General features: G+C 41.0%; 1 protein-coding gene across 2 annotated transcripts in view; it reads right to left on the bottom strand.

The window, feature by feature from the left end:
• Positions 1-24,726, bottom strand: part of BEND5 (BEN domain containing 5) — a 1,382,785-nt gene that overhangs the window by 1,308,873 nt on the left and 49,186 nt on the right. For both annotated transcript variants that reach the window (XM_084852552.1, XM_084852551.1), the window contains exon 3: positions 19,759-19,883. In XM_084852552.1, coding sequence (XP_084708678.1) covers positions 19,759-19,883 — 125 coding nt within the window. The remainder of the gene's footprint in view (positions 1-19,758; positions 19,884-24,726) is intronic.

The raw sequence follows: 24,726 nt of genomic DNA, 5'->3' as shown, positions 1-24,726 counted from the left end.
ATAAACTCAAAAGTTCTGAAACATAAAAGTACGATGCTAATGTAGTTCACAGTAGAGCGTAGGAGAAGAAGGGAGGGCAGCTACATCTAACTACAGAGAGTTAGAGACAGAGAAAGTTGGATTCTTAAGAAGTTTTGCTATGTAAGAGATATATCTTTATTTCCCTATGGGTAGCTCAGACAGAAGTCACTTTATTGTGCTAAGGCTCACAAACATAAACAGAACTTAGGGAATTTATTGAACTAGCAAAGTGCTAATAATTATGATGGTTGGGATGTTATGCGGGAAAGGTCTGTATATTGCAGGGACCCATGTGAGGAAGCAATGTTTGTGTGCTCTGTGCACAGACATACAGGACCAAAGTAGACAAATTATCAAAATACCTGCTGGTTTAAGATCAGAGTTAAGGCTATCCCATGTTGGCTCAAGCTCCACAAAGCCAGGAAATTGGAAGCTAAGACTGATGCCCTAACAGACATGCCCGTTGATCAGTAATGATGTTGTGATATTGCACAACATCATTACTGCCCACAGGGCATGTCTGTTAAGGCATCAGTCTTAGCTTCCAATTTCCTGGCTTTGTGGAGCTTGAGCCAACATGGGATAGCCTTAACTCTGATCTTAAACCAGCAGGTTTTTATCATTGAATTTCCCTGGTTTTTAAAAAGGAAATGTATTATTACAGCATTCTGGGGGGGAAAACACAAACTAAAAAACAAAACACAAACAAGTCATTAACTAAGCAGATGTTTACAAATGAATAGATATGTCCCTATATGTTCAGAACAGCTTACTTATGAGTAAGCCTGCACAGGATTCCAATATAGCTTTTTTGTTTTCCTTCCTCTCTTCATCAATGTGATCTGCCAATCAGTGAGAGTGATTCCCTCAGCCTTCAAATTACCTCATCTCAGTTGACAGTTCCCTGTTACCCCTCCCTCCCCTATTGTCCGAATGCTGACAGGAACAGTGGAATTCCTCTCAAAACAATGGAGTACAGTGTGAAACTGAGCATTCCTGACATAACTTTGCCAGCAGTTGCTGCCATAGGCTTTCATGGGGGATAAACACCTTGATAACTTTTAAACCACTGCTCAGAATTTCACCAAATCAATGAAAGGCACACCTCAACAAGCCTGAATAAAGTACATCAGTAGTTTTCCTCATAATTTGAAAGAAATATATGATATGTCAAGCCACAGCTTGGAGTAAAAAGTACAAATGTGTCGATTTTTAGCACTTTTTAACTTTCTGTATCTGTGGTAATTTGTATGAGATTGGTTTGACATTTTGCACAATTGTAGACCTCGTCAGGTAGATCCTGGGTACCAAGTTTCATGTTATTACCTCAACAAGTGTCCTTTTTATAAGTAACAGAAGTTTGAGGCTTATAATGGTGGAACCTTTTTTGCAACTCAACTTTTTTTAAATAAAAGAGCTGCTACTCTTTCGCTTTACTCTGTGTTCGTCATAATTTAATAATATGTTTGATGTGATGTCATCACATTGTGAAACTCCCCAGTGTTGCCTGATTTAATTAGCTATTGGGAGGGGGGCTATGGCATGGAGAAACACAGCATAGCAAAGTCATCTTGAATCTTGTTTGTATTACATCTTATGAAGAGAAGAGAGCAACTCCACATATCTTATACCATTAGCCCTGTGCCGAAAATTTTGATTCTTCCATTTTGGGCATGGGGGGGGGGACGAAAACTGTGGCAAAAGAGGCTGGAGAGGTGAGAATTTCAAATAACTTTCTCCTTGGGAGGAGGACAGAATTTCTGCTTACCTTTTTAAGTGTAGGCAGTGGCTGAGGGGATTTCTTTTTTCTTTTTTTCTTTTTTAAACACCCCCTGTACTTGCAGGAGCCTAGGATTCTCTTCAGCCCGGCAGGTCTTTCTGAACACCCAGTAGACCACGTGACCTCAACCTCTCCTATAGGCATTCAGGAAGGGCTTCCAGGCTGCTGACGCTTCTTTGCAAAGCAAGAGAAAATTGGGATTTTAGAGTTTAGAAAAATTCTGTTCTTCCCTGCAGCAACACAGAGCAAGCAAGATAAGTGTTTTTCTAAAGCTTCAAATGTCGCATTTGTTCTTGTTTACAGCAGCCTGGAACTCTTTGCAAAGCTTCTGCAGCCCAGGAGTTCTTTCTGAATGCCTATAAGAGAGGGTGAAGTCACATGGTCTCATGGGAGTTCAGGAAGTGCTGCCTGTCTGTAATGAGTCTTTTGCTGAGGGGCTTTTTTCAAGTTAAAAAACAATTAAAAATAGAAAGAAGACCCTTCAGCCACCTCCCAGACTTAAAAGGTATGTGGAAACCCTCCCGCCTCCCAAAAGAGAAAATTCTTTGAAATTCTCCCCGTCCCTGAGAAAGAGGCAGAAAAAATGCCCCTTTCACAGGAAAAAAATCCCAAAAATAGGGGGCAGGATTTTGCACAGCACTATATAACAACTAATTTAGCCCGTGCCCCCTCCATGTACAAGGGACCACCCACTCGGCAACCAATAATGCTTGTTGGCATGATGGGGTTTTCTGGAAAACCTGTAGCACCAGCAAGTGCTATGGGCATTGCACTAGAGGTCGTTTACACTAGTACAATGTAATTTACTTTAGTGGCAGTGTCACACTTCATCATTATATATGGCATCCAATCTGTCCTTTAGCATTTGACCACAAAATGTGTCTTTTTATTTATTATTTATTAGAATTATTGACAGTTATCAAACTGACAATTCCCATCAACCCCAGTCAGCATAACAAATGCAGGATGATGGGAGTTGTGGGCCAAACCATCTGGAGGGCTACAATTTGCCCACCTCTGTTTAAAGGATTAATGGAGATCTAGATGCTAAGCTGAACCTGTGGCCACCAGATAAATAGCCTACAGTATTGGATATTAGCCACACTAATTACTATATTTTGTAAAAAATACTCTATTTGCAATATACCATGAAATTTCAAGTAGGAAACAAAAAGGTCTTAAGTATTTTTAATCCTTATTAAAATGAAAAAGTTGTAGACAGCATGGCTTTTAAAAGTCCTAGGGTGTGGGATTCAATCACTTTTGCATTTCTCTTAGATTCAATGGTACCTCTAAACAAGGCATGAAGTTAGTTATGGGAGGGGACAGTAATTTCCTTGCACTTTTCAAACTGCATGACTACTAATAAAGGTGCATTCTACTGAGATCTGTTTCTAAATAAGTGATACTGAAAATAGCCTGATCCCACCCTTCTCTGATTTCCTGTGCCTTCAGTCCTCCAAATCTATTACCCTTATCCACTCAAATAATTCCTCTCTCTTAAAGTGCTCTGCCCCTTCTTTCTTGCTGCACCTTATGGCTGGAATTCCCACCCATAACACATATGGGTAGCATCTGTCTCTCATTTCAAATCCCTCCTCAAAACCCACCTTTTCCATGAAGTATTTGGTCTAAACTGGTGCTGGGGAACTATTTTTGGTCCAAGGGCCCAATTCCAATCTGGAAAAGGTCTCAAGAACTGTGTTCCATCTGAGGGTGGGCCCAAAGGCAAAGTGGGTATGGCCAAACACAGATTGGGCAGGGCCAAAATGGGATGCTTACATGCAAGCAGAACAAGCCTCTGCATGTCTACTCAGAAGTCAACAAGACTTCTGACTTCTTTCACTCAGCAAGACTTTCAAATAGCATCCCAAATAGCAAGCCTCTGCATGTCTATTCAGAAGTAAGCAAGGAAAACCTCTACATGTCTACTAAGAAATGAGCAGGAGAAGCTTCTGCAGGATGAGCTTCAAAAGTAAGCAGGCCTAAATCACTCAGCAGTTTCTTCCCCAGGCCCAGCCACCTCTCCCTGCAGGGAAAAGCTTATTTCCAATCAGCAGCTGCTCAGAGATAAGAGGTTTTCCCTGCCAGGAGAGGGGGCAGGGCCTTGGGAAAATGCTGGCAGGCTAGATGGGGAATCCCCTCATGCCATATCTGGGCCACAGGTTGGAGGCTCCCCATGACTGGTACACACTCTTAGTCCTCATCTTCAACCAAAACGAAGTCCAAGTACGTGTACCTGCATTTGCTCACATTCCTCCCATTAGTTTTGCTTCTACTACTCCTGTCCTGTTGGCTTTTAGACTTGCCTTTCCCATTGCCTATACTGAGATTGTAAATTCCTTATAGACAAGTATTGCCATTTTGTGTATGTTACTTGGTAAGGTACCATATATATAGATGAGTTGTTTAAATAAATTAATTTAAATAAATAAATAAATATCATCATGAAGTACAAATTGTGTGAGAAGAATGCTTGGTAGGCTTTTTTCTGGTGATCTAGAAGTTGGTATGTGCTCAGATGCACTCACAGATCTGTTCTGTGTGCACAACATGGCTGGGAGGGGCTATAGCTCAGTAGTATAGAACATGCTTTGCATGCATAAGGTCTGAGGTTCAACACCCAGCATCTCCAAGTAAGGCTGGAAAAATCCTGCCTGCCTGAAACCTTGGAGAGCCACTGCCAGTCAGTGTCGACAATACAGGGCCAGATGGACCAATGGTCTGACTCAGTGCAAGGCAGCTTCCTGTGATCCTGTGACCCCATTCACTCCCAAGGATGAGAGAAGATCGATCTGTGCTGCTAACAACAAAGTTAGCAAAGGGAAGCTCCATGTACCCATGTGGCCTACGGTAGCTGCTGAGGGTGGGGTCCATATATAATTATCCAGACATCTAAATATATATTTCAAAACTACTCAAATATAAATATTACTCAAGACTTTGAAGTAAATCCCACTGATTTATATAGAACTAACTTCCATGTAACCTTGTTTAGAATCCATAGAATCATACAACAGTAGGGTTGGAAGGGGCCTATAAGACCATTGTGTCCACCCCCCTGCTCAATGCAGGAATCCAAGTCAAAGCATCCCTGACAGATGGTTCTTCATCTTCATCTTGAATGCCTCCAGTGTGGGAGAGCCTACCACCTCCCTAGGTAATTGGTTCCATTGTCGTATTGCTCTAACAGTCAGGAAGTTTTTCCTGATGTTCAGCCAGAATCTGGCTTCCTGTAACTTGAGCCCATTATTCTGTGACCTGTACTCTGGGATGATCAAGAAGAGATCCTGGCCTTCCTCTATGTGACAAACTTTCAAGTACTCGAAGAGCGCTATCATATCTTCCCTCAGTCTTCTTTTCTCAAGGCTAAACATGCCCAGTTCTTTCAGTCACTCCTCATAGGGCTTTGTTTCCAGTCCCCTGATCTTTGTTGCCCTCCTCTGAACCCGCTCTAGTTCGTCTGCATCAAGAACCTGATCAACATTTCACTATATTTGCAGAATTGTTACTGAAAAAAAATTTCAAATCTAAATAGTCATTTGTTGTTGTTGTTCAGTCATTAAGTCGTGTCCGACTCTTCGTGACCCCATGGACCATAACACGCCAGGCCTTCCTGTCCTCTGCTCTCTCCCGGAGTGTGCTCAAGTTCATAAATAGTCATTAATGAGTCCCAAAATGAAATTTCAAATGAAACATCTCTACATGCTTTGTTTAGAAGATGTTTTAATGTATTCAAATGCATTTGAAACTACAAGTTTATCAAATCATTAAACTTACATACTGATTTAGAACTAGTATTAACTTCTGCTTTTTGTAAAATGCTAAACTGATACTTGGGTTAGAAATAAAAGGTTTGACGTGACTTGATCACTGGTTAGGTTAGAAGTAAGGCCAAACCACATGTAATGCAGTTCATGTATTGATCACTGGTTAGGTTAGAATTAAGGCCTAACCACATGCAGGGGAAGCAATACAAGTAAGGAATGCAAATCTCATAGAAGACATGGGGGGTATGGGGGATTTAGACCTGGAAAACGCATACGGAAAATGGTTAAACAATTCTGGAGGTCCATGTGTTGGATTTTTCTTTTTAAAGTTTGGGGGACAGATGCTGATCTTCTTATAAAAGTAAGTTTACTAAAACAAGTGAAAATGTTTTAACATTATTCCTTCCAGGTTAATCTTAATTTTATAAGTTGGATAAACTGTATTTCTTTGCATAAAGTATATTCTGTGGATGTTTCTAAATTTGCATTTTCATTAGATTTCAACATTCAGCACCCAATATCATAAATTTGTTTTTGAAACTCTTTAATTCCCTTGAGTGTTCCAACATATTGAATGCTATTTGCTTTGTATTATGTTGGCAGCAAATCTGCAGTGAAAATGCTGTCAATATATATTCATAGCTACCGTTGTTAACTAAAAGCAATATTGTTTTTCCATTGTAAGCTGTCATAAATGTTTGGCACCCTGTTGTGTAAGCTAAAAATGTCAAAGATGGGAATTAATGTGTGTTTTTTAACTGTCGTAATACCATGTCACAGTTTCTGCATTAAAAGGCATCCCTTCTGTATAAAGCCTTACAATTTATCAAGAAAAGGTAAGCTTTTTCTTACTATTTTAAAGGTAGAGTATTGTGTTTCTATGTATATTAGTAGGGGTGTTACTTTCAAGTGTATGAAATGACAGCACAGCAATAATGCAGCTACCGTCACAAAGTTTTTTACAGTTATCAATAATTTAAATATTTAAAAATATTGTACATTTGGGAACTGAAAACTGGTCTGCACCGCTAAATGTAAAGTTGTGGTTATAAATGTTTTCAGTCCCTGCCCTTAAGCCTTATGTAAGCTTATGAAACTAGGGCTGCAATCCAATTAACTGGGAGTAAGTCCCACTGAGTTCTGGTAAGTGGATCAAGGATTGCAGCCTTAAACTTAGGTTTGCTTATTTAAATAATTATCTCCTTATTTAGGTCTAAAGAGTTTTCCTACAGCAACAGTTGCCCTTTCATATCTGAATGGTTTTTTCTGCATACATTTGAGAAAATTTATTTAAATGCTTTAGGAAACCAGTATAGGAATAAAAAGAATTTTGACTCCATCACATACATACAACCTAAGCTATCAGATAAATAAACATTTCTGATTGAAACACACACAAAGTGGAAATCTTCTTTACTACAAACAACTTATGGCATAGCTTTGTTAATGAAAATAAGTAGTATGTTTTTTTTAAAATGCAGAAAGAATATGATGCATTCATGGCCAGTCCTTACATAACATTCTCACTCCCTTCAAGTCAAATCTTGGTTTCTAAAAATATAACATTTGTATTACCTTTCCCATTGGCTACAGTAGTCCAATGGGAACTTTTGGTGCCAGTAATATGAGTAATCTCAACTCACAAAATTTGGATATTATTATTGTTATTATTATTACATTTCTATACTGCCCAATAGCCAACGCTCTCTGGGCAGTTTACAAAGATTAAAAACATTAAAAAATACAATATGCAGAGATTAAAAACCATTTACATAAAAAAAACACATGAACAGACAATATACACGAAAGAAACCTATCTAAAACAACTTCAAACAAACAATCTCAAAAACAAACAACCATAACCATAACACATTACAGGATCAATTAAACACTTATCATATGCTGTTGAATGCCTGGGAGAAGAGAAAAGTCTTAACCTGTGTATGGGAACTTATCAGAAGATGAATTGTACTTCAAGGAGTCAGGTGTGACCTGTCACAGCTTCCTTTCATGCCTTTACTCCAGAGGAAAAAGCTTGGACACAGCAGCTCCTAGAAGCTGCCAAGCTATAGGGCTGCTTGCTATGAGCAACAATGGGAATTTCCCTTTAAGCAGAGACTGTTAGGACTGGATGGTGATGCTGCATTTCCCACAAGTGTAGGCAATCAACACAGGTGGGATGGATTAAGCCTACAGGACAGACTGCGTGGGAGACCCTGCTAATGGACTATAAAAGACAGCTGGAGAAGCAGGAAGAGAGGTTGCCAGCAGGTGCCTGGTGTGAGCACCTGGTGGGTCTATTTTGTAATATTTATGTTGGCCAATAAAGCCTTAGGGCAGCTGCCTGCCTTGATCTGCCTCACCTTAGGTAAAATCAAGAACCAAATCACTTTGGCAATACAACCTGGCACCAAAAAGGTAACAATGTTGGCACCAGGTGGGCCTCATCGGGGAGATCATTCCATAATTTGGGGGCCACCACCAAAAAGGCCCTCTCCCTTGTCGCCATCTTCCGAGCTTCCCTCGGTATAGGCAGATGGAGGAGGGCCTTAGATGTTGAGCACAGTATATGGGTAAGTTGGTGTAAGGCTTTATAGGTTAAAACCAGCACCTTGAATTGGGCTCGGAAACATACAGGCAGCCAGTGCAAGCAAGCCAGAGTCAGTCTTATATGTTCGGACCTTCTGGTCCCCGTTAGCAATTGGCTGCCACATTTTGCACGAGCTGCAGTTTCCAAACCATCTTCAAAGGCAGTCCCGCGTAGAGTGCATTGCATTAATCTAACTTGGAGATTACTAGAGCATAGACAACTGAAGCCAGGTTATCCCTGTCCAGATAGGGGCGTAGCTGGGCCACCAACCAAAGTTGATAGAAGGCACCCCATGCCACTGAGGCCACCTAAGCCTCAAATGACAAAGATGGTTCAAGGAGAACCCCCAAGCTACAAACCTGCTCCTTCAGGGGGAGTGCAACCCCATCCAGAACAGGTTGAGCACCCTCCATCCAGTCAGAAGAATCACCTACCAACAGCATCTCAGTCTTGTCTGGATTGAGTTTCAGTTTGTTGGCCCTCATCTAGTCCATTGTCGCAGCCAGGCATTGATTTAGCACATCCACAGCCTCACCTGAAGAAGATGAAAAGGAGAACTAGAGCTGCGTGTCATCAGCATACTGATGACAACGTTCCCCAAAACTCCGGATGGCCACACCTAACAGTTTCATGTAGATGTTAAATAGCATGGGGGACAGAACTGACCCCTGTGGCACTCCATACTGGAGAATCCATGGGGCCGAGCAATATTCCCCAAGCAGCACCTTCTGGAGCCGACCATCCAAGTAGGAGCGAAACCACTGCAATGCAATGCCTCCCACTCCCAGCTCAGACAATCGTCCCAGAAGGATACCATGGTCGATGGTATCGAAAGCCACGGAGAGATCAAGGAGAATCAACAAGGTCACACTCCCCCTGTCTCTCTCTCATCATAGGTCATCATACAGGGCGACCAAGGCGGTTTCCATGCCAAAACCTGGCCTGAACCCCGACTGAAATGGATCTAGATAATCGGTCTCATCCAAGAGTGCCTGGAGCTGGTTGGCAACCACCTGCTCAAGAACCTTGCCCAGGAAAGGAACATTTGCCACTGGCCTAAAATTACTAAGTTTTTCCGGGTCCAGGGAAGATTTCTTTAGGAGTGGTCTCACTACCGCCTCTTTGAGGCGGCCCAGGACCACCCCCTCTCACAAAGAGGCATTAATCACCTCCCTGGCCCAGCCAGCTATTCCTTCCCTGCCAGTTTTTATCAGCCAAGAGGGGCAAGGATCCAGTACGGAAGTGGTTGCACGAACCTGTCTAAGCACCTTGTCAATGTCCTCAAGCTGTACCAACTGAAACTCATCCAGGAGAACAGGACAAGGTTGTGCTCTGGATACCTCACCAGATTCACCTGCCATTACACTGGAGTCTAAGTCCTGGTGGATGCAAGAGATCTTATCCTGGAAGTGCCTAGCAAATGTATTACAGCCGGCCTCAGAGAGATCTACAGTGTCCTTAGGGCCAGCATTTAATAGCCTCCGGATGACTCTGAAAAGTTCTGCTGGGCGGCAAACAGAAGATTCAATAGAGGCAGCGATTTTATTTTATTTTTTTTGCTGCCCTCACGGCCCCTGAATATACTTTACTATAGGTACATACCAACATTCGATTGCATCCACTAGGAGTTCTTCTCCATCTGTAGTCAAGCCATCTCCTATTTTGTTTCATCGCTCTCAGCTCTGCGGTATACCATGGAGCAGTTCAAGCTCTACTCAGGAGAGGGTGCTCAGGAGTAATCATGTCAACTGCCCAGGTCATTTCTGCATTCCACAGATCAACCAGGGTTTTGACAGGAGAGCCCGCCATATCAGCCAGAAACCTCCCCAGAGTCCTCTGGAAACCATCCAGATCCATTAGCCTCCGGGGGTGGACCATCATAATAGGTCCCCTACCCTTGAGGAGGGGAATAGCTGCTGTAAGTCTAAACCTCAGCAGATAATGATCTGACCATGACAAGGGGACTGAGACAAAGTCCTCCACCTTCAGACCACCACCTCCATGTCCAGTTGCGAAAACCAAATCTAGAGTATGCCCCGCTACATGTGTCAGGCCAATGATATGTTGGGACAGTCCTATGGTCATCATGGAGGCCATGAAATCCTGAGCCATCCCAGACAAGGTGCCCTCAGTGCAAATGTCGACATCCCCCAGAGCCAACAGTCTGGGGCACTGCAACAGCGCACCAGAGACCACCTCCATCAGCTCAGATAGGGAGTCTTTTGAGCAGCAGGGTGGGCAGTGCACCAACAGAGTCCCCAATCTGTCCCGCTGGCCCAACACAAGGTGCAAACACTCCAGACCAGTAGTCACATGGACAGGGAGCCTGCAGAGGGAGATGGAATTCCTATAGACCATAGTAACACCCCCTCCCAGCCCTCAGGTCTTCCCTGATGCTGAACCAAGTACCCTGGTGGGCAGAGCTGGGAGAGACTAACTCCTCCCTGCTCACCCACCCACGTCTTGGTTATACATGCCAGATTGGCCGCCTCATCCACTATTAAGTCAAGGAGGTCTTTGAACTGATCTGGCATTTAAAAGCAGCATCCGCAGACCCGAGGGCAGGCTGATAGGGCAACCACCATGCCTACGGTTGTGGGGAAGGCTGGAACACAGCACAGCCATTAACTGTCTGGGCCATGTTCCCCTAACCTGGATAGTATCAGGCACAGATCTGTTTTTCTGTGACCTAAACCCAAGACATTTTTGTTAACAGTGTGCTGTCAACATAATGGTCGAGTCTGCACATCACATTAAGCCACCTTGAGAGTAAGCCATGGTAGGTTGGTGGGTTGCTTGTTTCTCCTGACAGTTGATTGGGTGCTTTGCAGCTTGCCATGGCTTGTTTCCCCCTCAGTCCTCCTGCCCACTCCCAGCATGTATTCCAAATGCCTTTGCAGCAGAAATCTTTATTTCCTCTTTCCCTATGTCAGCACCCTTTCTGCAATTGGTACGCTGATATGGATCAACAGAGCAACTTGGGTTTTTGGACTCTCCTTGGGGACAAGGCTATGGGGACTGTAATGATGAGTGTCTGTACTTCAGAATTTACCACTAAACCACTGCAAGTCTGTAATAAGGAAATTTGTAAAAAACAAAAACAAAATAAGCATAAGATGGAAACATGGGGATGGAGGGACTGGGCAAAAAAACCCAGATCTACCCTATAAGTCCTTTGCCTCTAAGAACCCACAAGCAGGGCAGGAAGTCAATAGCCATTCTCCTGCTTTGGTTTACCCCACTGGAAGTGATGGGAGAACCAGGGATGCTCAAGTTCACTGAGATTCTCTGAACTCCACTTCATAGCTTAGTTTGCCTTCCTGTTATAAAGAATAACAGGTCTCATTTGCGACCTGTTATTCTTTTCATTTGAAGGGGGAAAGTGTGCATTTCAAACAGGAAAATGCACATTTTTGTGCATATTTCCAAAAAGTGTACACTTTCTCCTATTGACTAAGGTGTGAAAATGTGTACTTGGGGGGAAATGTGCATTTTGAAGTGTGCACAACGTTTTTTATATTTAGCCTCTAAAATCTGGAGGTTGTATAAAGCCATCATGACTCGTGTTTTTCTATAGTTTCATCAGATATATATAATTAAACAAGAAAATATTTTTTGTTGTAAACGTTGTTGGTGGGGGAGGGTAAAAGCATACACTATCAGTCTAGTTTTTGTTCTAAATTGCCAGATTTATGGAATTCACTGCCACAAGTTGTGTGATAGACGTTTACAACAAAAAATATTTTCTTGTTTAATTATATATATCTGATGAAACTAAAGAAAAACAGAATTGCCATTTACCTTGTGATTTCTTCCAATATTATTGAAATATTAACATGGATTACAATAATCAACAGTCATTCATTTTAGTCGGATTATTATTGGTTGTTTAAACAATCCCAGTGCCCAATTTAGGATCTTGATTCATTCTACGTACACAAAACATAGAATATACCACTTGCAATAAGCACACACAAAAGGAAAACAACAAAGGGAGACACAATTTCATTAAAGGCTGTGTTATAATGAGACAATTTGCTGTAGAACATGTTATTGTGTCACTGTGCTAATATAACAGCACATTCTTATAATAACCCTATCAAGGAGACTGTGCAACACACTTCATTCCAAAGGAAACGAGACACAATTTTTACTCTACCATCTTAACATCCCAGCATAAATCTTGGAAAATCTAGATCAAGCAACTTTTCTAGAGTAACTGAAAGCATTTTATTTTAATACCTCATCTCCATTATACTCAATGAAAGAACTACTTCCCTACAAGTCATGAACGTTGAGATCTCATTTCCAATTATTTCCCCCCAATTATAGCCGACTGTATTATAGCTGGCTAATTATACTGGACAAGACAGGGCTGTGATGTTACACACCCCCCCCTCTCTCTCTATATATATATGGAGCTTGTATATATAATAATCCTGTTATAAATCTATGTTTATGCTGACTATAATGAAACTTTCAGCACTATTGGTAAAAGATCAATTAGGTTGCACTAAAACATGCCTAAACCTAAATATTTCTGTAGTGTATCTGCTGACAGTTGGAGTAATATTCCATGAATGCTGTTAGAACATCATGGCTTGAGTAGCCAAACACGCAATCCTAGGCAATTGTTTGTTAAGGCAACAAGTGTAGGCTCAGCATTACTAATTTAAGCAGAAGTCTACAGTTAAACCTGCTGACAATTTTTATTAAGAAAGCAGTTGGAGTAGTGGTCCAAGTCTTTTCAAAAGCCACTACATGCCTTTTGAATGTAGTCTACTGCCAACGCCCTCTGTCATTCTTTCTACAGCCTATTTTCCTTGCCTTGGAAAGCCAACCTTTCCTCCTTGCCTTCTTCACAGCCTCTTCCTTTGGCTGGTCATAAAACTCCAATAGCAACTCTGTTTCTGGGCAGAAGGATGAAAAACTAGAGCGTTAACCACTTCCAGGTTATTCAGAAGCAGCAAAGAAACATTCGGGGTCATTGCTAGCCAAGAGACCTTGTGCCACCCTCTACTTCACCAAATAAGGGGCCATCCAGTTTTCAAAATGATAGGCAGGCAGGCAATGTGGTATGTAACATGAGAGTATCAAGAGAAGAATGTGGGAGAAACTGTAAGAAGGGAGAAAAAAGAAAGAGAAACTGTGGGATAATATGTAGTGGGCTATGCAGCAATCTTCTCTCTATGCTGGATTTGTCTTGATTTTTTGTCCAGTTGCCAAAACCTAGTATTAACTTCAGAGGTATGCTATGAATAAATAGAAACAGAATTAAATGTGTCACATCACTGATAATCACAACTCAGTATTCCTTTTGTTTACAGTATTTAGAATTCATTTTTGACATTCTGATTGACAGATGTCATCATGTTAAGAAATTAAACACACCTGGCTATTTAGATTCTACTCAGCAAACATCAGCATTACAATAAGAAACACAAAATATGCTTGTTGTCATTTCTTGAATTTGGCAATTGAGATGTTCTTACAGACATTAGAAATTAAGTGTGTGAATTTAACACAATTTTGTCTATGTCTGTCCATGTTAATTATATTCTACAAGCTGAAACATGTTATGGCAGCTTCAGATCAATTCAGCACCTCAAAGTGTATTAAGCATTGCACAGTATTGAATCAAAATAAATATCTCTACCTGAAAGTTTTCCTATTTGGAAGAATCATCCTTTATTAATCTGCTTTGACAGATAAGCAATACAGGCAGAAGTTTCCCAAACTGCTAAGTTACGTATTTTAGGACAATGATGTATGCAGTTGATTTTTCTTTCTTTTATACAAGGGGCGCTTGCAGTTCTCACATATCATTGCTTTGTTCCAGATTTAATTACATTTTACACAGAGTAGCAAGCTAATAATATAATCACCTACTACAGGCATCAGTTCAGGAAGAGACAGTTACAAAGGACAAAGCTGCTGATAATGGTCATCTAATAACATTAATGTATCCACCTATCCTGCAATGCTCACTGAGACATAATAGGGCACAATAACCATATTGTGTTCCATAACATGAGAATAAAGACACTATTTCCAAATACTCTTTGAATTTAAGTATCACATTCCTTTGTCCTCCCCCTTTACAATGCCCCCTTGAGTAATTAAGTTCAACTGATTACAATTACAGTTGCACGCTTAATTGGTTTTATTAGTAAATCTGATCAACACATAGAAATGGCTAAGGCCAAAATCACTAAATCAATATGACTATAGTTAAATCAATCCACTAAAGTGTTCAACACTTACTAGAATTCTCAATTAATTGGTAAGTTGAGAACAAGCAAAGTTTTGTGAAAGGCCACTTTGATGCACAGGATTCTTCTTGTCTTTGTCAAATATAATGAACAAATATAGGGATAATTCAGCTTTTTGTGAATGTTGTAATTCAGCTTTTTCCTGATTGCTAGTGAGGGACTGCATATTTAAATATTTCAATATAAACACAAGTGCTGTCTGTGGAAAGCAAGGACTTTAGGAAGAAGTTTTTCTCTGACATCATACCTTTCCATACGCAGGGAGTTATGTACATGGGTACACTGTTAACTTTAAGCTATATAGGCACTACATAATTGTTGTTGTTGTTCAGTCGTTCAGTCGTGTCCGACTCTTCGTGACCCCATGGACCATAGCACGCCAGGCCTTCCTGTCCTGCGCTCTCTCCTGGAGCGTGCTCAAGTTCATATTCATTGCATCCGTGATGCTATCTAGCCATCTCATCCTCTGCCGTCCCCTTCTCCTTTTGCCTTCAGTCTTTCCCAGCATCAGGGTCTTTTCCAGAGAGTTTTCTCTTCGCATTAGGTGGCCAAAATATTTGAGCTTCAGCTTCATTATCTGTCCTTCCAATGAGCACTCAGGGTTGATTTCCTTTAGGATTGACTGATTTGACCTCCTTGCAGTCCAGGGGACTCGTAAGAGTCTTCTCCAGCACCACAGTTCGAAAGCATCAATTCTTCGGCGCTCAGCCTTCCTTATAGTCCAGCTCTCACAGCCATACATTACTACTGGGAAAACCATAGCTTTGATTAGACGGACCTTTGTCGGCAAGGTGATGTCTCTGCTTCTTACTATGCTGTCTAGGTTGGCCATAGCTTTCCTCCCCAGGAGCAAGTGTCTTTTAATTTCATGGCTACAGTCACCGTCTGCGGTGATCTTGGAGCCCAAGAAAGTAAAATCTGTCACTGCTTCCATTTCTTCCCCTTCTATATGCCAGGAAGTGATGGGGCCAGATGCCATGATCTTCGTTTTTTTAATGTTGAGTTTCAAACCAGCTTTTGCACTCTCCTCTTTCACCCTCAACAAGAGGCTCTTTAGATCCTCTTCGCTTTCTGCCATTAGGGTGGTATCGTCTGCATATCGGAGGTTGTTGATAATTCTCCCAGCAATCTTAATTCCGACCTCTGATTCATCCAACCCGGCATTTCTCATGATGTACTCTGCATATAAGTTAAATAAGCAGGGTGACAATATGCAGCCTTGTCGTACTCCTTTCCCAATTTTGAACCAATCGGTTGTTCCATGTCTGGTTCTGACTGTTGCTTCTTGACCCTCGTACAGGTTTCTCAGGAGACAGGTAAGGTGGTCTGGTACTCCCATCACTTTAAGAATTTGCCACAGTTTGTTGTGATCCACACAATCAAAGGCTTTAGCGTAGTCAATGAAGCAGAAATAGACATTTTTCTGGAATTCTCTTGCTTTTTCCATGATGCAGCGAATGTTGGCGATTTGATCTCTAGTTCCTCTGCCTCTTCTAAACCCAGCTTGTACTTCCGGTAGTTCTCGGTTTGCATACTGCTGAAGCCTAGCTTGTAGGATTTTGAGCATCACCTTGCTGGCATGTGAAATGAGCGCAATTGTGCGGTAGTTTGAACACTCTTTGGCGTTGCCCTTCTTTGGAATTGGAATGTAAACTGACCTTTTCCAGTCTTGTGGCCACTGTTGAGTGTTCCAGATTTGTTTATCTGCTAACAAAATAAATCAAACGCAAGCAGAATGTGCTGGATCTAGGATTTACCTTCCACAATCAGAAAGGCTTTTGATTGAGCAGCAGAATCCCACTGGTAGAAGAAGGACAATCTTGGCCAGTTCCCACCAGCACTACTGTTCCCCCAACTCTCCAGATCATATTTTCAGAGGGTGCAAGGGGAGGGAGTGGGAAGGGGGAATCGGCAATAGTACTTCCTTCTCTTCTGCCAGCAGGAACATCTCCTGTGCAGAACTCTACTCAGAGGATGCTCCCACCAGTGACAGTGAAGTCTGAATCCAAGTCTGGGGGCTGTTTGGGGAGAGTAGTATCATCCAAAAGGTCAGACCAAAAGAGACCTCATGGGGCTCAACCCTCTGTCAGAAAAAAGAATCTACCCTAAGCTATGCTTGCCAAAAGGCTGCAAACTCTTAACTATGGACAAGCTTGGATATATGGTTGAAAGAGACCGCATTATGTCTTAAAAAAAAAAAAAAAGAACAGCATAGTTCTTGGAGGAAGGACAACTCCCTCTGAATACAAGAATCCCCATATGTCATTAAATAACTGATCCGAGCCATGCAGCTTTACACTGGTATTGCAGGCAGATCAAGGATGAAAACCTAGGATTTGTTTTCTTTACATTCTCTATGCCATGTCAGTTACAATAATAAATGTAACATCAATAAGTAAGTATATTATATCAAAACTAGCAGAAATCCCATGTCGCCACGGGGCCTAGTAGTCTGAGAATGATTTGATAAAAATAAATTTGCCCATTTCCCTTGTGACTGGAGCAACTTTACACTTTTAAAATAAATATGCTACAAACAAACCAGTAAAGGTGAAAACAAAACAAAAATTGCTCTTTTTAAAAGATTGTTTACCATTTCTTGAAGTTTGAGGTCAAAAACTTTTTCTCTCTCTGTTCCCTCTAGTATCCACTGAGTCCTCACAGGAGTAAGCATTATTACATGTGCATGCACACACTGTGTCACATGTTACATTACATGCACAGTGTGGGACATATGCATTAACTTGTCCTTTGCCTCATCCCTCTCCCTTCCTGAGCTGTGCAAAGCTCGAGCTTTGAACTTTTTTGAAGTTTCAAAATTTTCTGCACATCTCCACTGCTCAAGCTTCAGTTTTAAAAAAAATTATCAAAATCAGCCTGGTAGATCTCTAGTAATAAGCCTTACACTACCATATTCTTATATAAAATAATCCAGACCAATTTGTTTCAATCATACAGTATTTATGCCAAATGTGCATTTTCTTCCATTTTGATTGTTCAATTATATATTACATTTCAGTAAAAATACAATATTTAGGTTGGAATCCTATACACACTTACCTGGGAGTAAGTTCAGTTGAACTCAGTGGGGCTTACTTTTGAGTAGACATGCATAGGATTGTGTTGATAGGCTCTTATCTAACACACAATTATGTATGCTTAAATTACACTGAAAAAATGGTATTAAAGCATGTGTAACTATGAACTGCACTGCAATTCTAATGTCATTCAAAAACAGTTATGATCATAGTGTAATGATAATTTTATCTTAAATAAATCACTTAAAACTATTTTATTACCTGTTCAGAATACAGTAAAGAGCCTTTTCAAAATAATTTTCTTATATGACACAATATAATTAACACAAAACACATCACATTATACATTTGATGCAACAATTTGTAACATTTATTTCATATACTAAGGTTGCAGTGTCAGGTGTTGCCCAGCCCAAGAAATGGTTAAAATTTGATTACGTTCATGTAAGTCTCATTTTAACGGAAATTTGAGAGATGAAAAAAGATGATTACATGAAAGCACATTATAAAAACAGAGCTCACAAGTCAAAGTTAATAGTGAACCCATTCTTTTTCCATGTACACAGCTATGAAAACAAATATCCTGTGAACTCTGGATATATACTGTATCTCTCCATAAGATCTTAGTGCTCAATGAAACAGGTTTTCATATATCTCATGGCTGTATAATTTGATCATTGTTGACTAAGGTACAAAACCAGAGAATGGGACTGATCATCTATGGAGCACCAGAAAATCTGATAACAGATTCATGTTTTTTTCTTGTAACATTGAGAGTTATGATATCAAATAGGAAAACAGATGTTGGCATAATGAAGTCTTCCATGAGCTAAAATGTTATTTTAGTTACGGGAAACTTTTTCAGATTAAAAAAAGTCTTAAAGATTAGCAAATCTATTATGGCATAAACTTTCATGGACTCTGTCCACTACATCTGATGAAGTAGACAGTATACATGAAAGCTTGTGCCATAATAAATTTGCTAGTCTTTAAGGTGCTGCAAGACCTTTGCTGGTTTTGCTACAGCAGACTAACATGGCTACCCCTCTGGAAATGTTCAGATAATACATCATAATTTAAGATTCCACTAATAGTAAGCCAAAAGAAAATTTGTGGATTGGGGTATAATTATTACTGATATTTAATTATTATATTTGGTTCCTTAGGAAGCAAATATAAAGGAGACCATTGTGCTGTCTTGCCTACATTGTGCTTTTGTCTCTTCTGCAATCCAAGGAGAATGGATTCCAGGCTTTGCTTCCACCACCTTCCACACACTTTCTATAGCTCACAGCCACTAGATGAGTATGGAGGAAACCTTGCCTAGTGTTAACATGGAAAACTTCCCTTTTTCAAAAAAAACAACAACCTGAAGATTTTATGCAAGGACAGAATTGCACCCAAAATGGTGTCTTCACACTAAAAGTCCTGCTAATTTATTTTTTTAAACCCAAGGTAAAACATCTAAAGACAGTGCAAACAGGGAAAACCACAGGAAATGTTTACAAATACATTCATAGATATTAGTCATTTAGAGACTTTAAAATGTTACTGAAATGTTTGTATCAAGATGGCATTCCTTCAGTGCTCAAAAACAAATATGTGCTTAAAAACAAATGACAAAGTGGTCATTTAGGTCCTCTGATGAAATGGTGCCTCTTGCACTAAAATCCTAAGAAGCATATAAAGCAGAAAGGAAAACATTATTGGAGGCGAGCACAAATGAACTGGATACAGTCCACATATTGTAGCTCTGTGGGAATGCAGGTATCTGTTCATTATGGGAAATCAACATGGAAAGGACAGCTCAGTGAATACAAACAATGTAAGGGGATATTGATAACACATCCTAAAGGATTTGGGGTACACAGAGCAGTCAACAACAGAACTCTTTCCTCCTGGGTACCAATAGACAGACAGACCAGGAGCAGAAAATGCTTTAGGAGGCGATCAGGTCACATGTCTTAGATAGCTGATATATTGATCTAAGGTAAGAAACTAGGAGTAAAAGGCTAACAGTAACCACAGCTTGAGGCTTTCAGGCCCAGTTTAGGACCTCTCCTGCCCAAGTATCTTATGCAGTCCCTGAGACAAGAGAGGAGACATTTTGCCATCTGGGGGGCAAGGCTGTTGTCAAATTAATGTACACAATTTTTAAAACAACACTATAGTACAGACCTATTTCCGCTGCAGAACAACCAGCCAGAAAACTAATTATCTAGAGATTTAGAACATGTTTAATCCTCTAGTAAAAGTATACTTCAATTTTCACTGAAATGGTTCTTACCTGTGATTCTTTCACATTTTCAACTGTGAAGTTGAACCAGACTCGAAAACGTGGATTACATGTGTCTGGTCTGATGAACAGATCATATTCAAACTCTGTAATGTAGTCCACACGTCCAAGGTTACCTAAAAATATATTGTAAAACAAAGTGTTATGGAGAACATTTGAAAAACTTTGCATTTAACACTGAAACTTGTAGGAGGAAAGCTTTTGGCCTTACAAAAGCTACAAATGCCCCCCTCCTAAAAAAAATAGAGGATGGGGGAGAGCTAACAGCAAATAAATAATTAACTCAGGTTTTGCATAGAATATAAGCTGTTTGTGTTGTGAAGCTTCCTAGAGTTTGGCCAGACACGTTCAGGGATTGCACCACTTTTTTTACCCCAAGGCTCCAGCACTTCCTGAGTATATTCACCCGGTGGTGCTTAGGAGTGCTTTTAGATTAGTCTTTTATTGTGCAGTCATCCTCCCGCATTCACAGAATTTGTCTAGATGATATTGTCTTCCATTTGTAAACTTCCCATATTTTCCCCTGGCCTCTTCCATCTTTTTTCTTACCAGAGAAAAGATGTTAAGGGAAAGATGGAATAGCTGTACAATCATGTGTTCTGATTGTTAGTGCTAGGAACCATCAGTCTGGAAGCACCCTAGCTCTGCCTTATCTATTATTAGTCTCCAAGGCTTGTACAAAAATAGACAAACTAAAAGCACATTCCATATATGTGCAGAATCTTATTTTACATTCTGAGCAGTAGAAGAACTTCTAAGAGAAATTATTTTAATTTGTACTATAGCCAGGTATTAGAAGTTAGGCAAATTCATATTTCAGATCAGGTAATTACAACATTCAGTAATATCAGTAGTATTAAAGAACTGTTCTGTTGGTGGCAATAATTAAATGTCCAAAACTCTAGGTAAATTAATTGTAAGGATCATAGGCACCTTGTACAGCATGTGACACAAAGTTATAAAGCAGGTTTTAAATGAAATATGGTTTAGCAGATACTGGGATTTTTAAAACCATGTTTTAATCTTATTGTCACCTTTTAATTTTAATACAATTGTAAAAGAACAGCATTAAGAACTATTAAACAGCAACTAAAGCCCAGGCATCATTTGTGTGTCTGAACCTGATAACTGCTTGATGGCAAATAGTGTTTTGAAAACATCTGAAAAGTAATAGAAAATACTCCTTTCACCATTCTGAGTTCTAGGTAACAACAAATATTAACTCTTCAAAGGAATGCATTATTTTTGCTTTAACTAAATATGCAGATGATCTGTTCACTCTTCTGGGATATGAACAAACCATATTTCACAAGCCATTTAACATTTTTCTTCTCCAAGGTTAAAAGTTTTATTTAAAAAACATTTTCTACATTTGTAATAGTGATAGCTGGTGGGCAAGAGATCATCAGAGGTGGAGCCAAGGAGTCACCAGCGCAGGAGCAGTATTTTGAATCCCCAGCCCATACCACAGAAATGGGAAACTGAGGCATATGAACTTTAAGATCATGAGTGCAAAGTGGCAGTGGGGGGGGGGGAAATCCACACAGCCACACAATAGCACTCCTTTAGACCCAGATTCTCCTGTTTCAACAACAACTCCCATTGCACAGAGAATTAAGTGACTTTATGATCATGAATGCAAAGTGGCGGGAATCCACACATTGCAAAAGGGGACAATGAGAGAACAAAGCTGAGTGTGTAGGGATGGGGTGGGATAATAATAACAATGATATGCACAGGATTACTCAGGAGTAAGTATGGGCAGCACTTTTTCTGGGAGCATCCAAAATCCAAAATGATGATGATCCACACAGCCACAAAAAAGCACTCCTTTGGAAACGGAATCAAGTGACTTTAAGGTCATGAATGAAAAATGGGGGGGGGGATCCACTCACTCCAGGCAGAAATCTATGTACCCCCTACTCTCACATACTCAACGACATGTACGCAGCAAACACACACACAAAGCCACCACCCACAGAAGACACACACAAACCCCATTCACAGAGACACATACAACCACCCCCAGCCGCCACCCTCACAGAAGACACATGCCCCATTCACGCACACAAATACACACATGCACCAGCCACTCCCACACAGAAGACACACACACACAAGCCCCATTCACAGAGATACCCCCAGCCACCTCCAGCACAAACACATAACCCCCTACACACCGAGAGAGAGAGAAAACATCCACACAAACATCCCCCCACCCCCAGCAAGGCACTCCTCCCATGCCCTGGCACACACACCCTCTTTCTGCTGGGGATGCTGCTGTCTGTTGCTCTAGTGCTGTACAATACAGAGCAGGCACTAGAGTAACGAGGGATTTAAAAAAAACTCACTGGTCAGGATTGGCTATGGACATCTCAATGGACGCCCATTTCACAAAAGAAAATTCTGAGTCCTGCACAGACACAGGAGACCCAAACATATCTAGGGATGTACGAAAGTGACTTACCTGTTCGCGGATTATGTTTATGGTGGGGGGGGAGGTGTTCCATCCCTCCCCCCGGAATCGACGGGGGGGAGACACTCCGTTCCTCCCCCCCGGAATCCTCGAATGGCCAGCTGTACTCAGCAGCAGCTCCGCAGAGCAGCCGGCCAGGCCCAGCCAGGCCAGAGCCGTCTGCAGCTGGATTTCCGGCCACGGAGGGCTCTGGGTAAACAAAAAAACAAAAAAACCCGCATACGCAAATGGTGGCGGCTACGGCCGCCGCCATTTGTGTTCCTTCTTTTTGCTCGTCTTAATCTATGTAAATATTTACGTAGACTATGACGGCGAAAATAAAGGGGAATGCAAATAGCATAGCGAGCGCTATTTGCGTCCCCTTTTCGATTCCCCGTTTTAGCATACGTAAATCTTTACGTAGGCTAAAACGGCGAATCAAAAGGGGACGCAAATAGCACCCACTACGCTATTTGCGTTCCCCTTTATTTTTGCCATCATAGTCTATGTAAATATTTACGTAGACTAAGACGGCCAAAAAGAAGGAACGCAAATGGCGGCGGCCGTAGCTGCCGCCATTTGCATACGCGGATTTGTTTTTTTTAAACCCACCTAGCCATGATAGACGTAAAGATTTACATAGCCTATCACATCTTTCTTTTTTAAAAAAAACCCACCCAGCCATGATAGGCTACGTAAATCTTTACGTAGCCTATCACGTCTTTTTTTTTTTTTTTTAACCAAGACTGGAAATGGCGGTGGCGGCAGCCGGATGGAAGACCAGCCGCCGCCGCCGCCGCCCAGAAGAACCACCCCAGGTAAGTCTCATCCCGGGGGGGATCCACGGGGGGGAGGGGGAGTGGCAGGCCGTTCCGCCACAGATTTTGGGGGACGGAATGCACTGGTATTTGGCCTCACCGAGATCCGTGGCAGAATTCTCTGTCATCCCTAAACATATCCATTTATGGGAACTGGGGAGAGCATTCCTTACTAATGACCTCCCTCCCTGCCCCCTCTGCTGCCTTCTGAGTTGCTCTGAGCCATTGGGGGAATATTCTGAGCATGTGCAGCCACTGCACATGCTCCATAGCCACCCAGCCAGCAATGAAGGACTCAGGAGACTTGAAGGCATGGGGGAAGATGAGGAAGCAAGCGAGCTCTGATTAGAGTGTGGAAGAAAATTCCAACAGTCATTAATCAGGCCCACGTTTGCTCCGACCCCACGCTTCACTAACTTTGCATCTACCAAAGTACAGTAAACAAAAGCAAGCAGACCAAGTGTGTGGGCGAAAGGAAGTGTTGGGAGTAAAAGGGGAAAATTCCACGCCGCAAGTTTCAGTGCACCTGAAAAGCTAGGTAAAACCAGAACAGTAAGAACTGCTTATCACACTGCCAAATGAAATCCATTGGTTTGCTATGTCGCAGTTACTAACCAATCAGAAGTATTATACAACTCATCCCACCTCTGTAATGTTCTGTATCTAATCAATGTTAGCCAAAGTTGTGCCTTGTCATACATTGTATAAAAGTTTTGTTTGAAATGTAAACAAGGAGAACCTCTTTACAAGAATTGTTTAGGAATCTCCGCATAAGTATGCTTCCTTTTCTGTCTTGATTTTTTAAAATGAAGATGTGAATGCTTAGAATAAGCTGTGAAGGTTTCTTTGACAAGAGTAAAACTGCACTTTTTGCTTGGGGTCTGGGGAACCTGGCAGGAGGTTGCTACCTCACTGCCACTCACAAATAATATCAGGCTGCTCTTGATCCATAACACAGCTTTATTCCACTTTACAACAAATCAGTAAAGCTAACTTTTCCCTCATTACACATCCACTGGTTGCTGCTCACCTTTGTATAAGACTCCTACATAGAAATAATGTTGTGTAACATATTCAAAACATGAATATTGTAAACTAATATGAAGATGACATCCCCAGTATGTATGTATATATATGAAACTAAATAGCAAACTATTGTTATAGTTTTATTTAGCATACAATATGAAATTAACTGTTCATAAAATAAACCATAGTGCTTCCTAGATCAGTAAGAAAGGTTGCATTTCAAGGAAGAAAGAAATCCTGTTCAAGTAAATTCTAGCTGGAGTTTTTAAATATGCCAACAATTATCATAAAAATGCACACACCCAAAAACAACCCACAGATATGTTAAGCAATCCTAAAATCTTCTTAAACCACACATTGTGCTTTTCTACAGAAAATTTTAAGATGAAAAATAGACCTTGAGGGTCTTAGACAAGCCTCAGGCAATATAAAGGAAAAGGTCAAACACACTGTTAAAAAGGACTGTTATCTTCAGAACAACAACTTATCAGCCAGCTTGCAGCCCTGCTTATTTACAGTTATTGGTCCCAAAGGAAGTACACTTCAACACAGGCCACGATTACTTTGTAATGAGTTTGCGAGAAATGGTAAAGGAAACTAATTTGTAACAATGTGCTGTTTCTTGCACATGAACTTTTGCAGAGACTTTTTTTTTGTCCG

Source organism: Heloderma suspectum, chromosome 4, assembly GCF_057233095.1.
Source record: "Heloderma suspectum isolate Gila_16-S chromosome 4, 16-S_ref, whole genome shotgun sequence".
NCBI classification, from domain to species: Eukaryota; Metazoa; Chordata; class Lepidosauria; order Squamata; family Helodermatidae; genus Heloderma; species Heloderma suspectum.
The sequence above is the reverse complement of the archived record's forward strand: the minus strand, read 5'-3'. Positions and strand labels throughout refer to the sequence as shown.